At 36.7% G+C, this 22,232-nt stretch overlaps 1 protein-coding gene and 1 long non-coding RNA gene across 4 annotated transcripts in view; one reads left to right on the forward strand and one right to left on the reverse strand.

The window, feature by feature from the left end:
- The window catches only part of LOC117678238 (schwannomin-interacting protein 1), a 413,447-nt gene extending 404,625 nt beyond the window's left edge, over window positions 1-8,822 (reverse strand). For both annotated transcript variants that reach the window (XM_034439112.3, XM_034439111.3), the window contains exon 1: window positions 8,692-8,822. In XM_034439112.3, coding sequence (XP_034295003.2) covers window positions 8,692-8,700 — 9 coding nt within the window. In that variant the 5' untranslated portion in view covers window positions 8,701-8,822. The remainder of the gene's footprint in view (window positions 1-8,691) is intronic.
- A 4,086-nt stretch (window positions 8,823-12,908) lies between these two features.
- Window positions 12,909-22,232, forward strand: part of LOC117678804 (uncharacterized) — a 37,678-nt gene continuing 28,354 nt past the window's right edge. For both annotated transcript variants that reach the window (XR_004595128.3, XR_004595129.3), the window contains exons 1-2: window positions 12,909-13,362; window positions 15,412-15,503. This is a non-coding gene — a long non-coding RNA (uncharacterized LOC117678804). The remainder of the gene's footprint in view (window positions 13,363-15,411; window positions 15,504-22,232) is intronic.

Below are 22,232 nucleotides of genomic sequence, written 5' to 3' on the forward strand. Positions count from 1 at the left end.
ATAATAATAATTAGTTGGAACCAAAAAGACAGCAACAGACAGTAAATGCTGCCTCTGCAAAGACCTGAAGAAACAGTGGATCACCTATTTAGATGCTCTAAGAAGATTGCACAAACTGACTACAAACTGTTAGGAAATGACTATTACCTAACTTGTTGGGTTGGCAATATATAAACCTTCAATATAGCTTTAAGACTGCTGATGCTGTATTGCATCATACTATGTCCTGATTGGTTAGCTCTGTAGCCAATGTCCTTAAGAGGGAGCTAGAAACATGGTTTGTTTCTCTTTGCTGTTTTTGCTCTCTGATATCTCTGTATGCTACTGTTTGCAAATCCAGAAGAACTGTTTATTATGAATGACTACAATGACTGGTAAGAAGACTTTATTATTGGATTATCCCTGGACTGTCGTTTTAACTATCTCCTGCTTTATATGTGTATGACCGGGACTGTTTATTGGACTGTGCCTTACTATTTCCTGAAAGTAAACACAACTCAGTATATCTATGTGTTGGTTGTGTTTATTTATAACTACTCTCAATCGCTTTCATGTACACACCCTTGCTACTCAAGGGTTACTCTGCGAATTCCTTAACACAAACAATGGCATGATAGCAAAAATTGTGCATTGATAGGTCTGGAAGAAATACAAATTCCTGCAAGCAAGAACATGTGAGACCACAAAATAGTCAAAGGAATAGAAAACGAAGAAGCTCAAGTGCTCTGGGATTTTAGAATTTAAAATCAGCACTGCCTGTCATAGAACATCCCAGGCTTTGTCAATAAAAAAGACAAAAAACTGTCAGCGGTGGATGTGGCAATATCTGAAGATAGAAAAATAGAAGAGAAAGTATTGAAAAGAAAATCACCACATACAAACATTCGCAAATAGAAGTAGAACATCTATGACAAAAGAAAACAAAAATGGTACCAACTGGCCCTTTGGATGCAATCCGGAGCACCACCTGAATGCCATTTGTATTGACAAAATCACCAACAGTCAGTTGCAAAAGACAGCTTCACTTGGAACTGCTTACATCTGTGACAATACCTTTAAACACCATGAAACAACAATCACCTTTTTGGACATATAAGAAGGCTAAGAGTTCTTGGGATCAAATATGTATTTTAATTCAGAAAATTCTTAAAATAAATGTATAATTGAAACCACAGGTTTATCTTTCAGGTTTGATCGAGACACCGTTGGGGAAAAAGAGACTGTTTTTATATATAACTGTAGCTAGACTTTTGTATGCACAGACATGAAAAGACTTACAGATTCCCACGTGAAAAATGAATAGTGAACTTAATGGAACTGATCGAGGCAATAAAATTAACTTTCTTGATTAAAGAAAGGACTTGATCTAGCTTTGTTTGTATGTGAAAGCCAATTTTGTACTTTTTTTGTTAAAAAAAATCAAAAGAAATGCTATATCAATTTTGGGTTTTGACAATTACAATTTTTCTGATTATAGAAATACTGTGTAATATTGAATTTTAGATCAAAAGGTTACTGCATCAAAGAAAGTTACCCTTTTCTATTTCTTCTCTTTCTTCTTTATTCCTTTGCACATTCCTTCCATATTTTTTCCTCCTTAATTCCTTTTTTATATATACATATTATCTTTTGTAGAAATTTAATAATGCATTTTTAAAAAAGAAAGAAAAGAAAAGAAAAGAAAGAAGGAAGGAAGGAAGGAAGGAAGGAAGGAAGGAAGGAAGGAAGGAAGGAAGGAAGGAAGGAAGGAATCTGTTATTCCATATATTTGAGAAGGACTCGACAGGTGAATAAAAACGACAAATCTGGTGTAAACATCTGGCAGACTGGATGACCAACAATAATAATAGTAATAAAACAATGTTGGATATTTCACATTGGCAGTATAACCAACTCCCTTGTACATTCTAGCAAGGCAGGAGTCATGCTCCAAACTCTGCAAAATGAAATTGGACTATAGAGGAGGAAGTGCCAGACCAAATAAAACTGACATTTACAGTGTGAAATGCCAGAGTATCTGTGGTGATTCAGAAAAGCTAAAGAATATTTAGGGGAAGCCCCCGAAGTTGGATTTTTAAAAAAAATAAAGCAATTGATAGGGAAAAAAACCAAATGGTAATGTAAACAGAGAATACTAAAAAAAGATATCTCACTACTTAACATGAATGAAGCTTTTAAACTGAAGTCTTTAAGTGCATGAGCATTTCAACTGCCAATAAATAAAAAAGTTCAGGGTAATGATATTATCTTCTCTGTCATTTTATAAGAACCTGTCTGAGATGATAAGTAGCCAAATGAGTTTGGCAGATATTGAATTTACTGTTTTGTATAATCTAGGAACCAATACTCTGACAACAGAACATTTGAAATTGCAGATTCATACCAGGTATTTTACAGACAACGAATTTGCAGATTATTTAAGAAGCTTGATCTGCAATACATCTTATATGTTGATTTAGAGAAATCTATTGGCTTGAATTAATGTTTTAGGCAAATATACAAGTGAAGGTTGTCTATTGAATGCAATAAATGCAACATGTAAAGGAAGTAAAGCCTGCATTAGAATAAAGAGAATGCTTAGCAAAAGCTTAATATTGAGCAGGCAGTAAGACAAGAATATGTAGATCTAATTGGTTGTTTAAGGCAGTGGCCCCCAACCTTATGGGCACCAGGCATCGGTTCCGTGGAGAAAGGTTTTTCCACAGACCAGAGGAGGCGGGATGCAGGATGCTACCTGCATCCCATGGATGGGGCTTCGCTTGTTTCCACGGCCCAGTTTCTGGCGTGCTGCGGACCGATGCCGATCCACGGACCGGTGGTTGGGGACCCCTAGTTTAAGGTATTTATAAATAAATGTATAAAAATGTCTGTAGTGATGTTAGAGGTATGGTGGTTGGAGATCTGAGTGAGGTATGGTGGTTGGAGATCTGAGCATGCTTTAGTCCGTAGAAGATGCCCTTATATTGACTAAGAAGCTGAATGTTTTGCAGTAAATGTTGGATGAATTGTATAAAGCAACAAGAAATATGACTCTGAAAGTTAATGTAATGAAGAGCTGTCTTTTATGGAGGAGTAAACAATTTATACATAAATAAACAAGTTGTACATAAATGGTGCAAATGAAAGCAAGTAGATCAATTTATGTATTATATTAATGAGAGAATGTTTACTAAAGAAAGGTAATGAGCCATGATGGTGCAGTGGTTAGAATGCAGTACTGCAGTCTACTTCTGCTGACTGCAATTTGGCAGTTCAAATCTCACTGGCTCAAGTTTGACTCAGCTTTCCATCCTTCCGAGGTGTGTAAAATGAGGCCCCAAATTGCTAGGGGCAATATGTTGACTCTGTAAACCACTTAGAGAGGGCTGTAAAGCACTGTAAAGCGGTATATAAGTAAGTGTTTTTGCTATTGCTAATGCATGGAGAAATACAGATTAAAAAAATAGTGTGTAATGCGTAGCCTGCTTCAAGACATACATATTTTGTTAAAAAACCACAAATGACTGTCATTGGAAATGTGTTTTTGTCCACTTTGTTATATGGAAATAAAAGATAGGTATACCTTATTATATGTTATGCTTATCTTATGGAAGTGTGTACTAATAGAAATATAGCTAGGGTAATACTAATATATTATTTATGTCTAAATACATTTTCTATTACATGGATCTAAAGCATTGGTCTCTAGAATTTCCACTCAATTGGAAACACTTATTGAATTTCTCTAGACCACTCCTTATAAACACACCGAGAGGTAGTAGGTAACCACAATTGTATTACAGCCTGCTGAGCTATGTTAAATAGAAAAGTTTATCAGAAGACTTAAGGATTGCCTATATTTCAGGTTTGTGAAAAGTCAAGAAATTGCTGCATCAGTTTAATTTATTTATTATCTCATTATTTAGAGATAGAGCCACTTTGATATAGCGGTTAAGGACACCAGGCTAGAATCTGGGAGATGGTAGCGAATAACAACAAACCATTTCTGAAAATATTGCCAACAAAACTGCAGGGACTTGTCCAGGCAATCACCAGGAATCAAGATTGATTCAAAGATGGAAATTTAAAAAGCTTGATAAGAGATAGTGGAAATATGATTTTGGAAATGCTATTTTTTAGAGATTAGAAGACTGTCAGTGACTTCAGTTTTGGGCCAAATAAGATTCACACCAAAGATCTAGTTAGAGCTACCAGATAAAATAATATACTCAGCAGACAAACACTTTTTTTTTACACAAAAGTCACTTAAAATTATTTGCTTAAATAATAAAATTTAAAGTGAAAATCTTCATTTATTGGAGAAGAAATGTTCTGCTCTCAATGGGGTTCCATTAGACAGATAGATGCACTGCATAGATATCCAATGCAGAACATAGGTTAAATATGCAACACCCAAAAGATGACATCCACTTAATTTTAATAGCTTATAGGAAGCAACAACTTGTGTGGGTCAGCTGGTTGCATGTAAGAGAAACAGGATGAATGAAGGCAAGAAAAGGTTTTCTTACATACTGGAAATTTAATCGCTTTAAGCACAAGGGTGCCTGATTTTATATGAATGAAGTAGGCATTTCTCAACTTTATTCAGAACTGCTAAACATAACACATCTGTTCACTTCTCTGTTTCTCTGTTAATTCGGCAGTTATTCATGGAAACCTCTGCAAACTGGGGGGAAAAAAACATATTGCTTTCCAGAGTGCTTTTTAAATGCCTCGTGTACCCACAAGCTCTTTTCAAAACATATTATACAATTCTCAGTACTCATTCTCAATCTCAGTCCCACATAAATTAGAAGTCACTGAGAGATTCCTGGTGTTTGTAACACTCTACTACAAATTTGCAACCCCCCTACGATTTATTGACAGAAATTCTCATCTTCCTTGGACTGTATAGGTAATGCCTCAGGTATAGTTTGTTTTGGTACATAGTATATCAGAACTTGTTTAGTGCATTCAGCCTTAAAAGTTACTTCATGAAATGTCATTCCAATGTATACATTTTAAGAGCCAACAACCAGCAAGTTTGCTGTGTAGTGTAAAGCAATAGGTGAAACTATTCCGTGGTTCCAAATTATGTCACCATTTCTTCCAATTCCTTCCTGTTCCATTATGGATCTATTTGTCAATTTATTGCAATCTGAAATGTTGTAACCTTGCTTCTGGCTCGTCATATAAAACTCTCTGCCTTGAGCATCTTTTTACAATCTGCCTTCAGCTTGCCCTCATTGGCCTATGTGAATCATTAGCCCAATGTTCTCAAACCTTCCCCCATCACATCTGACAGCTAGACTGGAAAGTATTCCACAGTATTTGCTCTCTGATTACATAGAATGTCTGAAAACAATCTGTGCCAATAGTACAACTCAAATAATACCTGATTTCAGAAAATTTACCAGCCCAGGAAAAATTAAACTTAGATAATTTTCATAGCTGCATCCCTTTTATGCATTGCAAAGCAGAATATCTTGGATTGCACTTCCCCTTCTTGGAACTGCTAAAAGGAAGTTCCACACCCATTTGCACTATTCCAGAACCCACCCCCCATCAGTCCAGGCTACGAAACAACCAGGTCTTCAAATCGCGGCGGAACAAGCGAAGGTCAGGGGCCATCCGGAGCTCCAAGGGAAGTTGGTTCCAAAGGGTGGGTGCACCCACAGAGAAAGCTCTCCCCCTTGGGGGAGCTCACTCACTTCTTGAGTGAGAAGCGAAATGTCTTCAAAGAAAAACAAAAAAAAGAAGTCCAATTGTCTTTTGAAATTGGACAGCCATGACCTGGATGACTGAAAATCTCCATAGACATGGATGTGAATTCATTTTTATGCTCTGACTCCAGGCCTTGTAGAATTTTCAAAATATTGAAAGTAAGATTAGATTGCCTAATCTGTACATTTTGTTCAAAAATGTAAATTACCATTAAAAAAAACTATATGAAAATCACCATTAATAGGCTTGCCACAATTGTTATTTAGATGTAACATGAAAACCAAAAGCACACAATAATAGAAGCTTTGGAATCTTAAACTAAATTAAGTTGTAAACAAACAGGGCACAATTATAGTATTTTATGCCACTGAGGTTACTTTCAAATAAATTATGCATTCAATCTGTAATTAAGTTCCAAAGTTGGCAGTTTGTATACAATGACATTTCTAATATATGGGCAGCCATTATCAAATGTATTTGAAAGCTCTGGCTAGACAATGGGAAGAAATTTAAATCTAACCTTCTTTGGATAATGTAATCATCAAAAATCAACATGTACATTTGTATGAATTAACAAAATAGTCTGTAATAAACTATCTAATAAATTTATTATAGAACCTTAAACCTTAGATGAGTTCTGAATGCCCAAATATCCAGTACATAATCTCAAGCCAAGATGCATTGCAAGAACAAACAAAAAACACCCTTGAATAAAATAAATAATTTCAACAAAAGATTCTCTAAATATTAGCAAATATTTTGAACAAATGCAAAACTACAACCTGATATAAGGGTATCATTTTTACATTAAACAGTATCAACCATGAGCTTTCATCACAGTTCATGCTAAGTAGAATTTTTAACCATGATTTGTTAAACATAGTTTTGTAGAAGCCAAAAATAGAAAAGAAAAACAAATTATGCTAAGCATTATGTGAAAATCAGGTAACACCATGAAGATTCTGTCAAACCGAACCCCATAAAGAAGAATAAATTTGTTTATGGGAAAATTAGAAAGTACAACTCAGAGATATTGTAACATATGGGAAATTATTAGCCTTTTTTTTTTAAATGCACAACATTCTTCACACTTCTAACTGTAAATTCACACTTATAACACCTTATGTTGCTTTGGATGCATAGAATTTTCAAATTGTGTTGCATGATTTATTAGCAAAGTGTAGGATTTTCACAATATAATTTGTATTAATTCCAAATTTTAATTTCCACAAATTCATTTTTGCAGTAAAACATGAATTAGAAACTTATGAAATTTCTCCGAGATTCACGTTTCACCTTTTTCCACAAACAGAAAATTATGCATTCACTCAGTTTATCTCCAGTTTTGTCTGCACTACCTGTGCTCTATCACCTTGTGGCTCCTTTTTCAAGTATCACTGCTTATCTGATGGTGCTTCGGGATCTGTATGCAGTAAATTAGGAACTGTTACAAAGAGGTGCAAAATCATGATGTCACTTAATTTGTGTCACAACTTGATACGTCAATATGGCAGAACATTGTGGATAAGACTGTAATATATCCCAAAAGAAAAGGGTTCAAAGGAATAACATAATGAAATAAGAATACTGTTTACAAGAGAATCAACCTATCCACTTGTGAAGCACATCTGGACTTAATAACAAACTATAAAATACAGCATTTCTCCTTCCTTCTAAAACTGCTCATTTTATTAAGTTACTCAATTAAGTAATGACATTCAGAAGAAATCTGTATGAACTTATAAATACTAGTATTATATTTTTGTTCCATGTTATACTGATGGGGACTCATTAAAAATGGCAATTTTTAAAAAATTTCTGTTAGATAGGAATGCAATAAAAATTTAAAGATAAGGATTTTATTTTAAACTATTATATATTTATAGGTTCTTATGCAATCCAACAGCGCCATCCTATGAAAGTTTATTCAGGTTTCTACCCATACTTCTGAGTGAAGTTTACTCCAAGGCCAGTTTAAGGAAAGGAATGTAAATAAATAAAGATTTTATATTACACCTGTCTATCAAGAAATACCATTGGGAATCTGTAATTCAGAGTAATATTTGTATAGTTTTAGTGCATTGATGCCTTTTTCTCTTCTAAGCTAATTTATAGCCGAATTATCAATTGCTTTTGCACGAGTAAGGCTAGTGACATTCTTCTCAAAAGCAATTTAAATTGAATGCCTCCAAAACTGCTTTATAATTAAGCTCAAAGTCCCACCGCCGGTACAATTAGACGGATCACACATTAACAATATTACATGGCTTTTTAGCACAAATGTGTGGCCACATGGCCCTTGAAAAACAAAAACAAACAAAAAAACATAGACAAAACAACTCAACTCTGACTTCAGGATCCAATTACGATTCACAATCTCATTTTTAAGATGACCATAGTGCTTTCTGAATAAAGAAGCTGAGAAACCTGTGAGATTTCTCGGAAGTACGTACAGTCATATTTTCCCCTTCACTAGCGTTTCCAGAAAAAATGTAAAAGAAAAATTCTAAAATCTACAGAAATTATGCCTTAGCAGCAAAATCTTTGCCATTTCAGAGTTCATAGCCCCTAGATATTTATTCCGTCCTGCTTTACTTCTACTGCTGTCAGAGAAGTATCTCATTACGGAGCTGACACAAATGGGTGTGAACAACAGCTTTAATTTTGATTTGCTTTTCAAAACTTAACTCAGTATAAATTGCTTGTTCCCTAATCTATATCTGCCCAAGCAATGTGCAGGAAGGAAATTTCACTGGAATAGGAACCGTTTTCACAGAGACTTTATGTACACTCAGCCTTAAGATTATAAACATAATTGTGACTACACATACACAGATATCTATAGATAACACACACACACACAAACACACACATATCAATATTTCAATAAGCATCATCTTCTTATTCAATTCACTTAGAAAATAAAGCTTCACAAAGATCAAAGAAAACAAGCCTTGAATGCTTTACTTAATAAAAGGTATACATTACCAGATGCATTGTGAAGTTGCTAGAGCACCTGCAGAGGAAAAAAGAGAAGGTAGAAATCAGATATTGCCACAGTATTCTTTGGTATGATACAGAGCGTGATCTGACTGTTACAGAATACCAGGCAAGTGTGAGACTGCAAAACCTTTGAGTTGAGCTCACTCTATAGGCATCAGAAAGCCTCAAAGTGAAGCAGGCGGGAGGGGGGGAGAGGGGGGGAGAGAGAGAGGGGGGGTGCAGCCTACAATGGCTAAATGAAAAACTTCTGGCATCTTTCCAGCTTAGGAATGAATTCTCTGTAATTTGGAGATATATATATACTAAAGGAAATTAAAGGCAACTTAGGTTTACAGATGGATTTCTCCTTGTTTAACTGACTCTGCAAAGATATACCAGCATTATCTCAAGCTGTGTTTTTTTTTTTAAAAAAAAATGTCTTTCCAGAAACAAACCTGATCCTTGTCCTCATGTCATAGACACAAACACACACACACACACACACACACACACAAATACATACCCCAAAGCAGTTTTGATCAGCTTCCTGAAAGATTGTAAGCAGCCTCAAAGATATCACTTCATCAGCTATTTGTTGTACATGTTATTAGTCCCAGCACAGAGCTGAAGCAGAAAAATCTCGTTCCTTCTACGGTATGTGTCAAAGTGGATTCATAGTTTTTTATACTGCACTTTAGACAGATCCACTTACAACAGTGGGCATTTTAGATAGGGGCTAGAAACTAAAATATAGCTGCTGTCCCACCCACCCACCCACCCATCCTCTTAGCCTTCCCTTCACACACATATTCTGAAACAATTCTGAGAAAATGCAATCCCTAAAGAATTTGTAAGTGCTTATATAATTACACCTGAAATTACAGTAAGTTCTGCTGGTTCAGTTTCAAATATAGACAGATTTGTCAAGAGGCAGACACAATAAAAAAAAAATAATTTCAATGCAAGAAACCCGACACTGTGGGCTTTTGTTCAGGCAAGGAAATTTTCTCCCTAAGTTACCACCCAAACCTCCATAGTCTGCAATGGATATAAAAGAATATAAAAGAAATATAAAAGAAATTCAACATGGACTTCAAAGGCATAATCTATCAAAATGTTTAGCCAAGGTACCAACTAACAGCAATAAATGAAATCATTTTCTTCTTAAAATATAAAAGAGAAAATGTTATATAATTGCCTATATAATTATATACAAATGTGCATGGAGCAACTGAGTTTTTAAAACACAGAGAAACACATCCAGTTACAGAAGAAATAGTTGCCTTTTAAAAGTGTATATTGAGGAAAGTAAAATATATATATAGCAAGTAGTTACAGACGTCATATCATTTTTTTCAAAATTGGGAAATGTTTCATGAAATGCAATGATGAAATTCGATGACATTGATATGGATTTAGGCAGATCCACAAACCTTTATACTGGAGAGCCTCCAATCTTTAGAAACAGATAATGAGGGCATTATAGAAGTGGTGTAAATATAGGTATAGGGAAGAGGATTTCTGATTGGGGAAAAAAAAGCCATCAGAGGCTTAACTGAATTTAAGCCAATCATTCCAGAATATATCAAGCTTCATTTCTACTGAAATTAGTGGGCTTAAATTCATGGCCATACATTTGACTGCAGTGGGAAAGAAGGCGGTTTCCCAATATCCATCCATTCCAGAATTCTCAACACTGGCCATTTTTTTTTTTTTTTTTTTTGCATCCGGGTTGAAAAAGACTACATTAAAGCATAACTAAGACTGACAGGCTTCACCCAGCATTCAAAATCATGGTTTTGTCTACAGAGATTCTCAGTCATCCAAGTGATGGTTGCCCCAAAGTTGCATTTCCAAGATGCTTTTCCAATCATTCTTCAGTTCTGAACTAAGGAAACTTCTTGGATGAGAAACAAATAGTCTCCAAGCAAAACAAAGAAAGTTCAGTTGCCCCTGGAGCAGGGGTGAAATCCAGCAGGTTCTGACAGGTTCTGGAGAACCGGTAGTGGAAATTTTGAGTAGTTCGAAGAACCGGTAGCGGAAATTTTGAGTAGTTAGGAGAACTGGCAAATGCCACCTCTGGCTGGCCCCAGAGTGGGGTGGGAGATTTTGCAATATCCATCTCCCAGGAGTGGGGTGGGAATGGAGATTTTGCAGTATCCTTCCCCTGCCACGCCCACCAAGCCACACCACCATGCCCACCAAACTGGTAGTAAAAAGATTTGGATTTCACCATTGCTTTGGAGAATGCTGCAATAATCATAAATATTTTTTTAGGAGCTTATAACTTTGAATAATTACTAAATGAATGGTTGTAACTCAAAGATTACCTGTACCATTCTTCACCTTACCATAAAGACTAAGAGTTAACCTGCCTAGAAGCACAACACTCTGGAAAAATAGATTACAAAAGGAAAAGTGACATGGAGTAAGTTCATAGTTCATATTCAAGATTACCTGCTCCCTTTTTCCAAATTTATGGCAAAGTGCATCAAGTCACTTAATAAAGTGACTTATTCATATTATTTTCAACATACGGAGGTGGGGGGAGACAAGAGAAGAATAAAGGAGAAAAAATCAAAAAGTAGAAAAAAGATTTGCAAGCATCATAAAATTTGCTCTTACATTTCAAAATAACAGTGATTTAAATCTGCACATTAAATTACCTTATACTGAAAGCTTACGTTAAAGTGAATGGATATTAAAATTATCTTCTATACAATAATTAGTATCTATGACAACGTAACTCAAATTAGAATTTATACATTGGGATGAATGAGTTGTAGTAATCTTGGCTCAATCTAAACATTGAGGAGGTTTAATAAATATTTCTTTAAAATTATAGTTTTATCTTAGCCAAAATTCAACCTTTGTGTCAGTCATATAAGGTAGACTAAACTAAGAAAGAGACACTGTGTCAACCTAAAGCTATTTTAACAGAATCTTGCAACTCTGAATGTACTTCCCAAGTTCCCTCGTTCATCTTCATGAGGATGGGGGTAGAGTTTCATTTACTCTATCATTTCCATCGGACCTTCAAAGCCATCCTCTTTATTCACTTCACTTTGGATGTGACATGAACCTTTTTAGGTTGGAATCCAAAATGGATTCCACATTGAATTAAATTCTATATCAGATTTGTTTTTCGGGTATGAAGTTAGTTTTGACATCAGTGCATGCTTCCATAATTTAATTTGCCTTTCTTCCACAGAAGGGATGGTTTTAATTTCCAATGAGAAGTAGAAGAATCCTAGCAGCTGTTGCTATGTACAAAGCCAGCACTGTATTATAAATATTTAATTTAGCAATATTTAATTTAAAAATGGCAGCCTGAAAAGGAGAATTCACTTTTAAAATGTATTTTGTTTATACTGTATATTATTTTCTATTATTGTTGAACTTTAATAACTTGCCACCAAAGGTGAAAAAATTATTAAAATGTATAATTGCTTTTTCAACTGTTTTTAGAAAGTAAGTGGTCTATTTTCAAAATTAATACTGGGATAATTTACCATCCATGGAACATCTTGAACCAATTTTCTCTAAGTGTAGTATTAACCATAAATTTGAAAAAAATATGTTACCTCAATTGTTCAATTTAATTCTGCATCCATTAATCACATAGTCTTTGACCTGTTCACATTCTAAATTGTACTTCAGCAACAACATATAAATAAACCCCAGTAAATGACCCCAATCAGGGAAACCTATTATTATTTCACCTTGTTTTTGTAATTGCTTCTGAACTATTCAACTTAGTTGTACATATTGAAACCAATGAGTGATTCTGACCATCCTGAAATGTGAATCTCAACAGACTGTATCTTTGTCTTACAGGTGATCCACACTTAATGACCACTCATTCAGTCACCATTTTAATTTATAATGGCACTTAACTTGTGACTAGTCCTCAAAATTTCAGCTGTCACACCATCCCTGCAGTCACATGACCACAATTTGGATAGTAAGCATCCAGTTTGCAATTACAACATTGTACTGTCCTATGTTCACGTAGCCACCATTTGCAATCTCCATTGCTGGCTTCCTAAAAGCAAAGACACTGGGGAAGCCAGCTGAAGGTTGCAAATGGCAACCATGTGATGTCCTCATTTAACCACCCACACTGATTCACTTAACAGTAGCACCTGGGAAGTGCTGGAACTGCCATTGCTAAGCAACACAGTCATGTGACATTATCCTTTATGACTGCACCACTTAGCAACTGAAATGCCAGTCCCAACTGACATGAGGACTGCCTATATTAATAATTAAGTCTTACAATCTATATGACTAACAGAATGATTTTCTGCAGGTATTTCAGATAACCTGTTATCCAAGTTTTTTCCAGAATTGAAAGACAGCAAATTGTGAAGGCGCTTTTCTCGCCATTTTAATTTCTATGTAATTCTACACACTTCACTCTGGGAGGCTACACTACATCTTGAGAACCAACAGTAAACAAGACATGTCCTTCCAAGGCCAATTGGTAAATATAGATATTTCAGCCAATAAGAGCTCAGCTATTGTCCAATAACTGTTGGACTGAATGATCTAAGCCAACGTTTCAGCCACTTCAAGATGTATGGACTTTAGCTGCCAGAAGTCCCCCAGTCAACAAGTCCACATTTCTTAAAGATGCTGAAGTGGAAATGCACTGATTTAATGGACTGCATGCAGGTACTACTTCACATACTCAGTGTCAGCCCTGGAGCCATTTTTTCCTGACATCTTGTCCTGATCCTGTTGTTAGTCTCACTAATCCCCATACCTTTTACCTTAAACTGTCTACAGTGGACCTCTAATGTTTCTTAAAAGGTCCCTAAGGGGGTGTACATAAGCGCATCAATCCCTGCCTACAATCCCTGTCCTACTGTCCCCATTTATATATAATCATTCTATGTGTTTATGGCTATGTTTTACCTATTTATATCCTTTTATTTGTGCCAATTTTTTTCATGTGTCCATGTCTATGTCTATACTGTTACTTGTTTCCTTGTACTTGTTGACAAATCAATCAATTAATCAATCAATTAATCTTCAGGGCTGCTATAGCAGAGGTTGGTCGAGCTGTGGGAACAGGAAGTGGGACCTGACACTCAGATGTCTTGAAGCTTTTTTGGGGGGGGCTTTGTATCTGACATCTACACAGCCCTACTGCATGTCCTAATTCATTACCCCAGTTTTTTGCCATGTCCCCACAAGCAGTAGTTTGGCTCCTTTACTTGGCCGTACTCTTACCAGAAGCTGGAAGGTGCAATGAATCAGGCGTCTCTTCCAAAGCCCAAAGAAGTCATCTATGCAAACCTTCAGAGGGAAATGGTAATTTCTGTTGTGCTATCTGATGACTTTGAAAAAAAAAGTCCTTTTTTCCAAATAAAATGCAATAAAATCGTATGGGCACAGCAACAGAAATTCTGTATAGGATTAACCATGTTAGAATGTATACATTAACAGTATTAATTGATCATTAGGCTACTCAATTCACTCCACAAGCAAATTGGAACCATATCTAGTAGTGCTCTGTGCATTAAACTAGTTTTGTATGGTTTCAGATACGCGAACGACCCCAAAACAAAATTCATAAAAAATTGCCATTCAGGGGAAAAAAAACTGGGATAAAGAACAGAAAGCTCATTAAAAGGTGCTTAAATTCCATTGAAGTTAGTGGAGCACAGAAACATCCTTGTTTTCCCCTAGCTTATGTTATTCTTTTATGGACTGTACTAAAATAATCTATAATTGGTGCTACAAACCATGAAATGAAATGAAGAATACACATATAAGTCCGTCCTCTGTGGATGGCCTGCTTAGCCCCTGAGCGACAGGATCAGGAATCAATACCAAAGCATATCAATGAACACTAGAGAGGCAAGCAAAGATAGTAAATGTAAAGCTAGAGATTGTCCAAACTGACAAAGAAATACAGTATTATTATCTTAGCTTATAACTCCAGTACAATCAAATCATATTCAGCAACTGAATAGGCAGACTATTCCCACCATGCAATAAAAAAGAAAAGAAAACTCAGGTAAGGGCAAACAAATGCAAAATGCATGAGTTTTGTATTAAATGTAAAATAGCATATATACAAAAGTCAGTCTCTCTCTCTCTCCCTTTCTCTGCATAAGAAACAGGATTCTGCTTTTTTTGTTTGTTTGAGGCTTTTGAAGAAAGATATTCTAGAGATATACATGTCAATTTTCATGTTTGATAAAGAGACTATTTATTTTGTTCTTGGCTTATAGTCACCCTTCAAAGAAAATCTCTTCATAATTTGGTGAAAAATAGAAGGGAAAGGAAGGATTTACACTCAGCACTTATCAATTAGAGAGGAAGAGTCAGATAGGGTTGATCAATAATCAACTCTCCAACTAGAGCACCCAAAATGATAAGGCTATACAATCAAGTCAAATGCCACTGATTTTTCACAAAGGAAAATTCTATTGGAAAATAAAAGTTGCATGTAGTCACAAGATTAAATTTCATGCAAAAATATGCCTCCCGTTTCATTTTTCTTGCAACATTTGCTGATTTTAATAATGCAGCTCATCCCTTGATGCTTTTGAATTCCTGTAGCATATGTTCTGGGTTCTTGGCACCAAAAAATTAGAAAAGAGCATCAGATAATAATTTTTGTTTCTAAGCACACCCATGAATGTTAAAATAATGCACTCCTTCCTAAATTTAGATTACTCAGTTCTCGCTATGTGTACTCTATCCTTTCAGAGAACTGTTCTGGCACCTGCACCAAAACAAGAGCTTCACAGATGAAGAACTATGGCTACAATGCTGCCCTACTGACACACCATTCAGCTAAAGTAAGATTGATTTTTCATGCTCCAACTAGCACTAAATATCATGCAACAAAAATATAAGTGTGAACTAGAGAGAAGTAAGAACCATCTCACCTGTTTCATGTTAGATTCTCTGCTCGCTCGCGCTCTGTCTCTCTGTCTCTGTCTCTGTCTCTGTCTCTGTCTCTCTCTCTCTCTCTCTCTCTCTCTCTGTGTGTGTGTGTGTGTGTACATTTGTGTTTACAAATGTACACACATACATTTACATACATACATACATGCACCTTTAAGGGCAACTTTACTTGTTTATAATTCTGGAACATGAATCAAGAAAGGACCTAGGAGTACTCATTTCAAAAGATCTAAGCCCTAGAGCTCACTGTAACAGCATTGCCAAAAAGGCATTAAGAGTTGTTAACCTAATTTTGCGAAGCTTCTTCTACATACAAAACCTTTGCCAGACCAATTCTTGAATACAGCTCGTCTGCCTGGAATCCACACTGTATATCAGACATTAATACAATTGAACGAGTCCAGAGGTATTTCACAAGAAGAGTACTTCACTCTATTCTCTGCCTCCCAAGTCCCAGCTGATCGGGAGGAAATGGGGATTTTGCAGTAACCTTCCCCTGGAGTGGGGTGGGAATGGAGATTTTACAGTATCCTTCCCCTGCCACATCCACCAAGCCACGCCCACCAAGCCATGCCACACCCACCAAGCCACACCCACAGAACTGGTAGTAAAAAATTTTGAAACACACCACTGATACAAACGCATAGTAAACCTTTCCAAACTTGATTGCAGAAAAAATGACTTCAGCAACAGACTGGTCAATGCCTGGAATACACTACCTGACTCTGTTGTTACATCCTCAAACCCCCATAACTTTAACTTTAAACAGTCTACCGTGGACATCAGCCCATTCCTAAGAGGTCTGTAAGGGTGCGTGCATAAGCACACCAGCATACCTACTGTCCCTGTCCTAGTGTCCCCATTTATTCGTACACATTTCCTGTATTCATAATCATGTTTATACTTATATGTTTATACGTTATGTTTATATGTATACTTATTTTCTCATACATGTTTGACAAATAAATAATTTTTTAAAAAAAATTAGGAGCTGCTATTTTTCATTGTCAAAAACAACAATTTTAAAAAAAACTTCTTAATTTTTATCTCCCCAAACTGAAAGAACTGCAGAAACTATGAGGAGAAGCTGCCCAACAAACTTTGTCAAAATCAATAGCTTACAGTTTTGAGGTTAGCAACTCAAAATGCTGCAGCATTGTCAAAGCTCCTAGTAATCTCTTGTCGGTGCAATTAAATAGAACCTTTCCTCCATTATCTCCATCCTTGATCTATTTGGTGATGTTAACTAAGACATCACTCTTGATGCATATCAAAATGGACAGCTAAGATGGGAGGAATTCTGCTGGCAAGGTCAAAAGACAGACTCACGTGCCTATCCTTGGAATTTCACAGAGACCCAAAAAAAGTGAATGGTTTGTGGGAGGGATAAATGGGGGGAGGGGGGAAGAACTAAGTAACAAGTAAAATGAAAAAAATATCACTGAATAGAATTAGAAATTGGAATATCTCTGTTGTTAAAGGGGAAGGAAGTGATGGAAAAGAAGGAAGGTGGACAGTTGCATAAAACATTAAATGATGGAGGGTCAAGTGAGATTGAGGATGATGGGTTGTTCATAAGAGAGTATCAACACAGGGAGAATCACTCAAGTAGAAAACTAGACAGTAGAAGTGACAATGAAGTACACATCCATCATTTTCTCCTAGCCATACAAACTTGCCAACTATCCAAATAGTGTTCTGTCCCCGTCTCACACACGCACACAAACAGTCAGCCAGGTGTTAAATAAAACTTGCAGACAATAAATTCCTTTGATAACAGGATTGGCAGCAACCCAGTAGCTGCTTGCCAAGAACTTTACTCACAGAGGGAGGTGTTCCTCCTCCGTCAGATAAACCAAAACAAATACACAAAGTCAAAGAATTGTCAAGTCCAATCCGTATTAAATCCAAGGCAGGCAGATAACATAGTTTCAGAGATACAATGCGACTCGTTAGTTGTTTAGTTTTGTCCGTCACAGAGCTTGAATGGCCACCACACCCCTTTTTATCCCCTGTGGGGTGTGGTCCAGTGACTCAGCTTAATCTCTGGCACACCTCCTTTTCTGCTGTGTGCGCTTGTCTCTCCGACACTGGCATGGATCCAGCCAAGACTTATCTCCGTCACTGTCCGATTGTGACTGTTCGGAGATACCTGGCTCCTGGCCAATCTCTTCTCCCTCAGGAGACACCTGAGGCATTGCCAGAGAGGAGGGTCCTGGAGAGGGAGGCCTGGCCAACTCCTCTCCTTCACCTTTGGAGTCTTCTTCCTCCGATAAGACGGGCTCGGGGGTCGGAGTCACAACAAATAGTGGAATTCGATATCCTATTCCAAATTTGTTCTTATTGGAGGACAGATCAATTATTAATTCCAATGCTCCCTTCACTTCAATCCCCATCAAGTTTTTTTTTTCAAGAGAAATACGAAAGAATTTCTTAAAAGAAAAAGAAGAAAAATTCTGAATTTTCAAATTACCTATTGGAAGCAAAACTCTACAAGGAACTTCATGAATCAAAACCAAAATGAGTTCAACATCTCCATTATGCCTTGAATATGCTAAAGGACACCCTAAATTTTCCCACCCCAAAATATTTGGTAACAGAGTCAGGCTAGATACCAAGTGCGAACATCATCCCATGTAAACTTCATCCCATGCATTCAGTTTTGGTCGCCACGATGTAAAAAAGATGTTGAGATTCTAGAAAGAGTGCAGAGAAGAGCAACAAATGTGATTAAGGGACTGGAGGCTAAAACATATGAAGAATGGTTACAGGAACTAGTTTAATGAAGAGAAGGATTAGGGGAGACATGATAGCAGTGTTCCAATATCTCCGGGGTTGCCACAAAGAAGAGGGAGTCAAACTATTCTTCAAAGCACCTGAGGGCAGGACAAGAAACAATGGGTGGAAACTAATCAAGGAGAGAAGCAACTTAGAACTAAGGACAAATTTCCTGACAGTTAGAACAATTAATCAGTGGAACAACTTGCCTGCAGAAGTTGTGAATGCCCCAACACTGGAAATTTTTAAGAAGATGTTGGATAACCATTTGTCTGAAGTGGTGTAGGGTTTCCTGCCTAAGCAGGGGTTGGACTAGAAGACCTCCAAGGCACCTTCCAACTCTGTTATTCTATTCTAAATAAACCATAAAGCAGTTCCATAAAGGTTTTCATGTGTAACCAATCATTGGATACTGGTCAATGTAATTTTACAGCATAAAGATCAATTTGATCAATTTGATTATTTTTTAAAAAAAAAACTAATGTTTTATATTAGCTCTCCATAACATATTATCCTTCCTGAGTTTCCAGAGAGCTGGAATAAAAATTCTGGATTTGTAGATAAAAACACATCTAGAAAACACCAGGTGGGCAAAGATTATTAACAGAATTTCAATAAGCTAGGATGCTTCAGCTGTTTTCACTGGCATTAAACATTCATTTGCCAAAGAGTGTCTGTGCATGATTTTTATACATATACATTCCTTCAATTATTATCACTAGAAAATTGGGATTCATTTGTAAATGAGATTTTTTTTCCCTTATATCTATATCTCATAAAAGTTAATATATGATACAAAAGGACCCAGAGTATCTTACACTGTGTCCTTGGTTCCTTTTAAAAGGTACCCATTTAGTTTACTAGCAAAGTCACAGCTTTAGTGCTCTCACTGGAAAGCTAATTCATATTTCAAGGTAATAAATTGTATTGTTAAACTGCCACATAAATTTATGAAATCATCAGCTATATTGGCCCGGTCTGGGAATCTTTATTGCTGGTAAGAATGTATGGAAATATTTTTTTAACAAGATTCAACAAACTTGTAACATTTAAATTTAAGATAAATCAGCTACTGATTTACTGCAAAGGTATTTCATGGTTGAATTGTCTTGTCTAGATTGGCATACTAGCACACTTTCTCCATGCAAGAATATTTTACCAATCTTGGTATTAAAAGGGGTTTTTAGAACTAGACATTTTAAAGACCAAAGTTCACCATGATAATGCAGACAAGGTTTGCATTATCCTGTTCAGAAGATTCAGTGGTCCTTAACATACAGTATATCCCAGTATGATTATAATAACAAATCCACTCCAAGTGGTCAGTCGGTTAAGGGATTGGACAAGGAACTGGGATATTCAGCATGAGTTCTACCTCTGTTGTGGCCCGCCAGCAGCCGGCACGGATTGTGGCTGATCCGGACGACGAGGAGGCTGGTGTGGTGTCGCGCCAGCAGCTTGCGCAGCCGGTGCTCGCATCGGACAGCGAGGATGCTGAAGAGGATGTGGTGCCAGAGGCAGAGACTCAACCAGGGCCTTCAGAACCTCCAGAGGCTCCTTCAAGTGGAAAGAACGAAGTGGAGGAGCCTCTTCTCAATGAGTTGAGAAGGGCTCCTCAGGGCTGCAAAAGGCAGGAGTGGCTACTCAGGAGGAGGAGGTCTCCTCGAGAGTAAGGCTTGAGGATAATTGGCCACTCCCTTAGCCTATTTAAGTCACACACTGTTAGTAAGTTTCTTGCTAGAAACAACTTTTAATTATCATCCGAGCATTTTTGGAAAAGTCTTATCGTATCTTGCTTTCTGGGCTGGTTGCCAACCTTGCTGGACTTTGGTTTATTCTTGCTACTTAATAAATTTGATAAGGACCTTTGGTGTGTGTCAATATCCTCGGGAATCCGGAGCTGGGGCAGAACAACCTCCAGCCACAGAAGCTCATTTAAGACCAGTCATTCTTTTTATCCTCCCAATCTACTTCTCCGGTTTGTTATTGTGAAGAAAAGAAATGGAGTATGGCATGGCTAGGATGTTGCCTAGGATTCATTTCCAAATGTTTGGGCAACTTTTGACATACCCTTTCCTCATACACAGCAGGTACCCAATTTAAGAGGATGCCAAAACATTTGGAGCTGAAAAGAATTATGTTGCACAATCAGAAGAGAAATAATTAACCACAAAATATGGAATTATAAGATAACTAATTGGGCAATAATTATCTTTGTTCAGAGGCCTCTGCTTTACTGATTGCCTGTGTAAAAGTTATCTCTTTTTCTTTAAATGAGGCATATACAGACACCAGATACAAAACAAAGTTGGCCGTGACTCTAATTAGCTAAAGCAGACTTGGTTTTATCACACAGAAACACGTAGCTGTCAAATAGGATTAAAAAAAACCCACCAAGAATTGTGATGTAGTGGCTAATGTGGGGAATTAGGGAATAGGGAAATCCTGATTCTAGTTCTTGTTCTCTCTCCCCCCCCCCTCCATCCCCACTTAGATAGAGAACCTGGTTCAGTAACTCAGTACCTTTGAGCCCTAGACTAGGTGATCATAAAATATCTATTTACCTGTACTGAATCAGCATGGTAGCTTATGGGCTTCCTATGTGCTTCAATAAAGAAGCATTCATCCTGCAGTGGATTGTTTCAGGCTGATAACGAAAATAGGGATGACTCTTACCCTGGTCACCACTTCTTTACCCTCCTACCATTGGGAAGGAGATATAGAAGCATAGCCAGCCGCACAAACAGGCTGAAGAACAGTTTTTATCCATGGCTCTCAGACTCTTGAATGTGAAATAACATCATAACTACATAGGACAATGGATTTGCAGGGCCGGCGCAATGTGTAACATGTTCACACTGGTGTAATAGGTCTGGGTGTTTGTTAATATGATTTATTGGGTTAGGAATTTTCTGTTTCCACTGTGAGTTGTATTGTGTTGCGCGGTGCACTGAGGAAGCTCCACCAATCTCATTGTACATATGTTGTGCAGTGACAATAAAGGTTATTATTATTATTGTTGTTGTTGTTGTTATTTACTTTATTCATTAAACATGAAACTCAGTCAACTGAACATTTAAAAATGTATCACAAATACCATTGATTGGTGCTAATGCGGTTGATGCAGATTGCTGCCAGCATCCTAGGTATCAACCAAGTACCTTTTTAAGATGTATGTTGTTCCAAATAGCGCAGTTTTTTTGCAGTTCTGCTGGTGTTATTGCAGGAAGCTGAAATTTGTTGATGTATCTTATAAAATTCTTGGACATGGTACCAAGTGTCCCGATGACAATGGGTTACATGTTTCATCCATAGCCGTGTAGTTTCGATGGCCAGGTCGCGATATTTGATGATGATGATGATGATGATGATGATGATGATGATGATGATGATGATTTCTGTGTATGGCCAACATCAACATACAGACTTTTATCTCCTATCAGTGTGAAGCTATAGGAATAATAGATGATAGTTGTGCATTATTAAAGACCTTCCATTTCTAAGCCGAGCACATTTAGAACACCTATTTATACCAAGTGTATTGGTGCACAATGAATACTTTATCTGGAATATGCAAAAATTGCCCATAATCTGTTATATTTTCATACCACATAGTGTTCAGGAGTAGAATAAACTGCATCAGAAAAGTTCAGTGTGTAGCAATAGATTTTATGAAGAATCATCTATGTTCAATTTAAATTACATACAACCATGTAAGTATTATATATTCTATTGGAACCTTTCCTCTTAATTTATATTTTGTATATCTATGACTGAAGAGGGTTCACTACTAATAGGCACCGAAAAGTGGTAAAGCTGATGTAAGTAGTTTTTTTTCTTAG

This window comes from Pantherophis guttatus, chromosome 6 (assembly GCF_059756535.1).
Source record: "Pantherophis guttatus breed Tessera chromosome 6, ASM5975653v1, whole genome shotgun sequence".
In the NCBI taxonomy this organism is placed as follows: Eukaryota; Metazoa; Chordata; class Lepidosauria; order Squamata; family Colubridae; genus Pantherophis; species Pantherophis guttatus.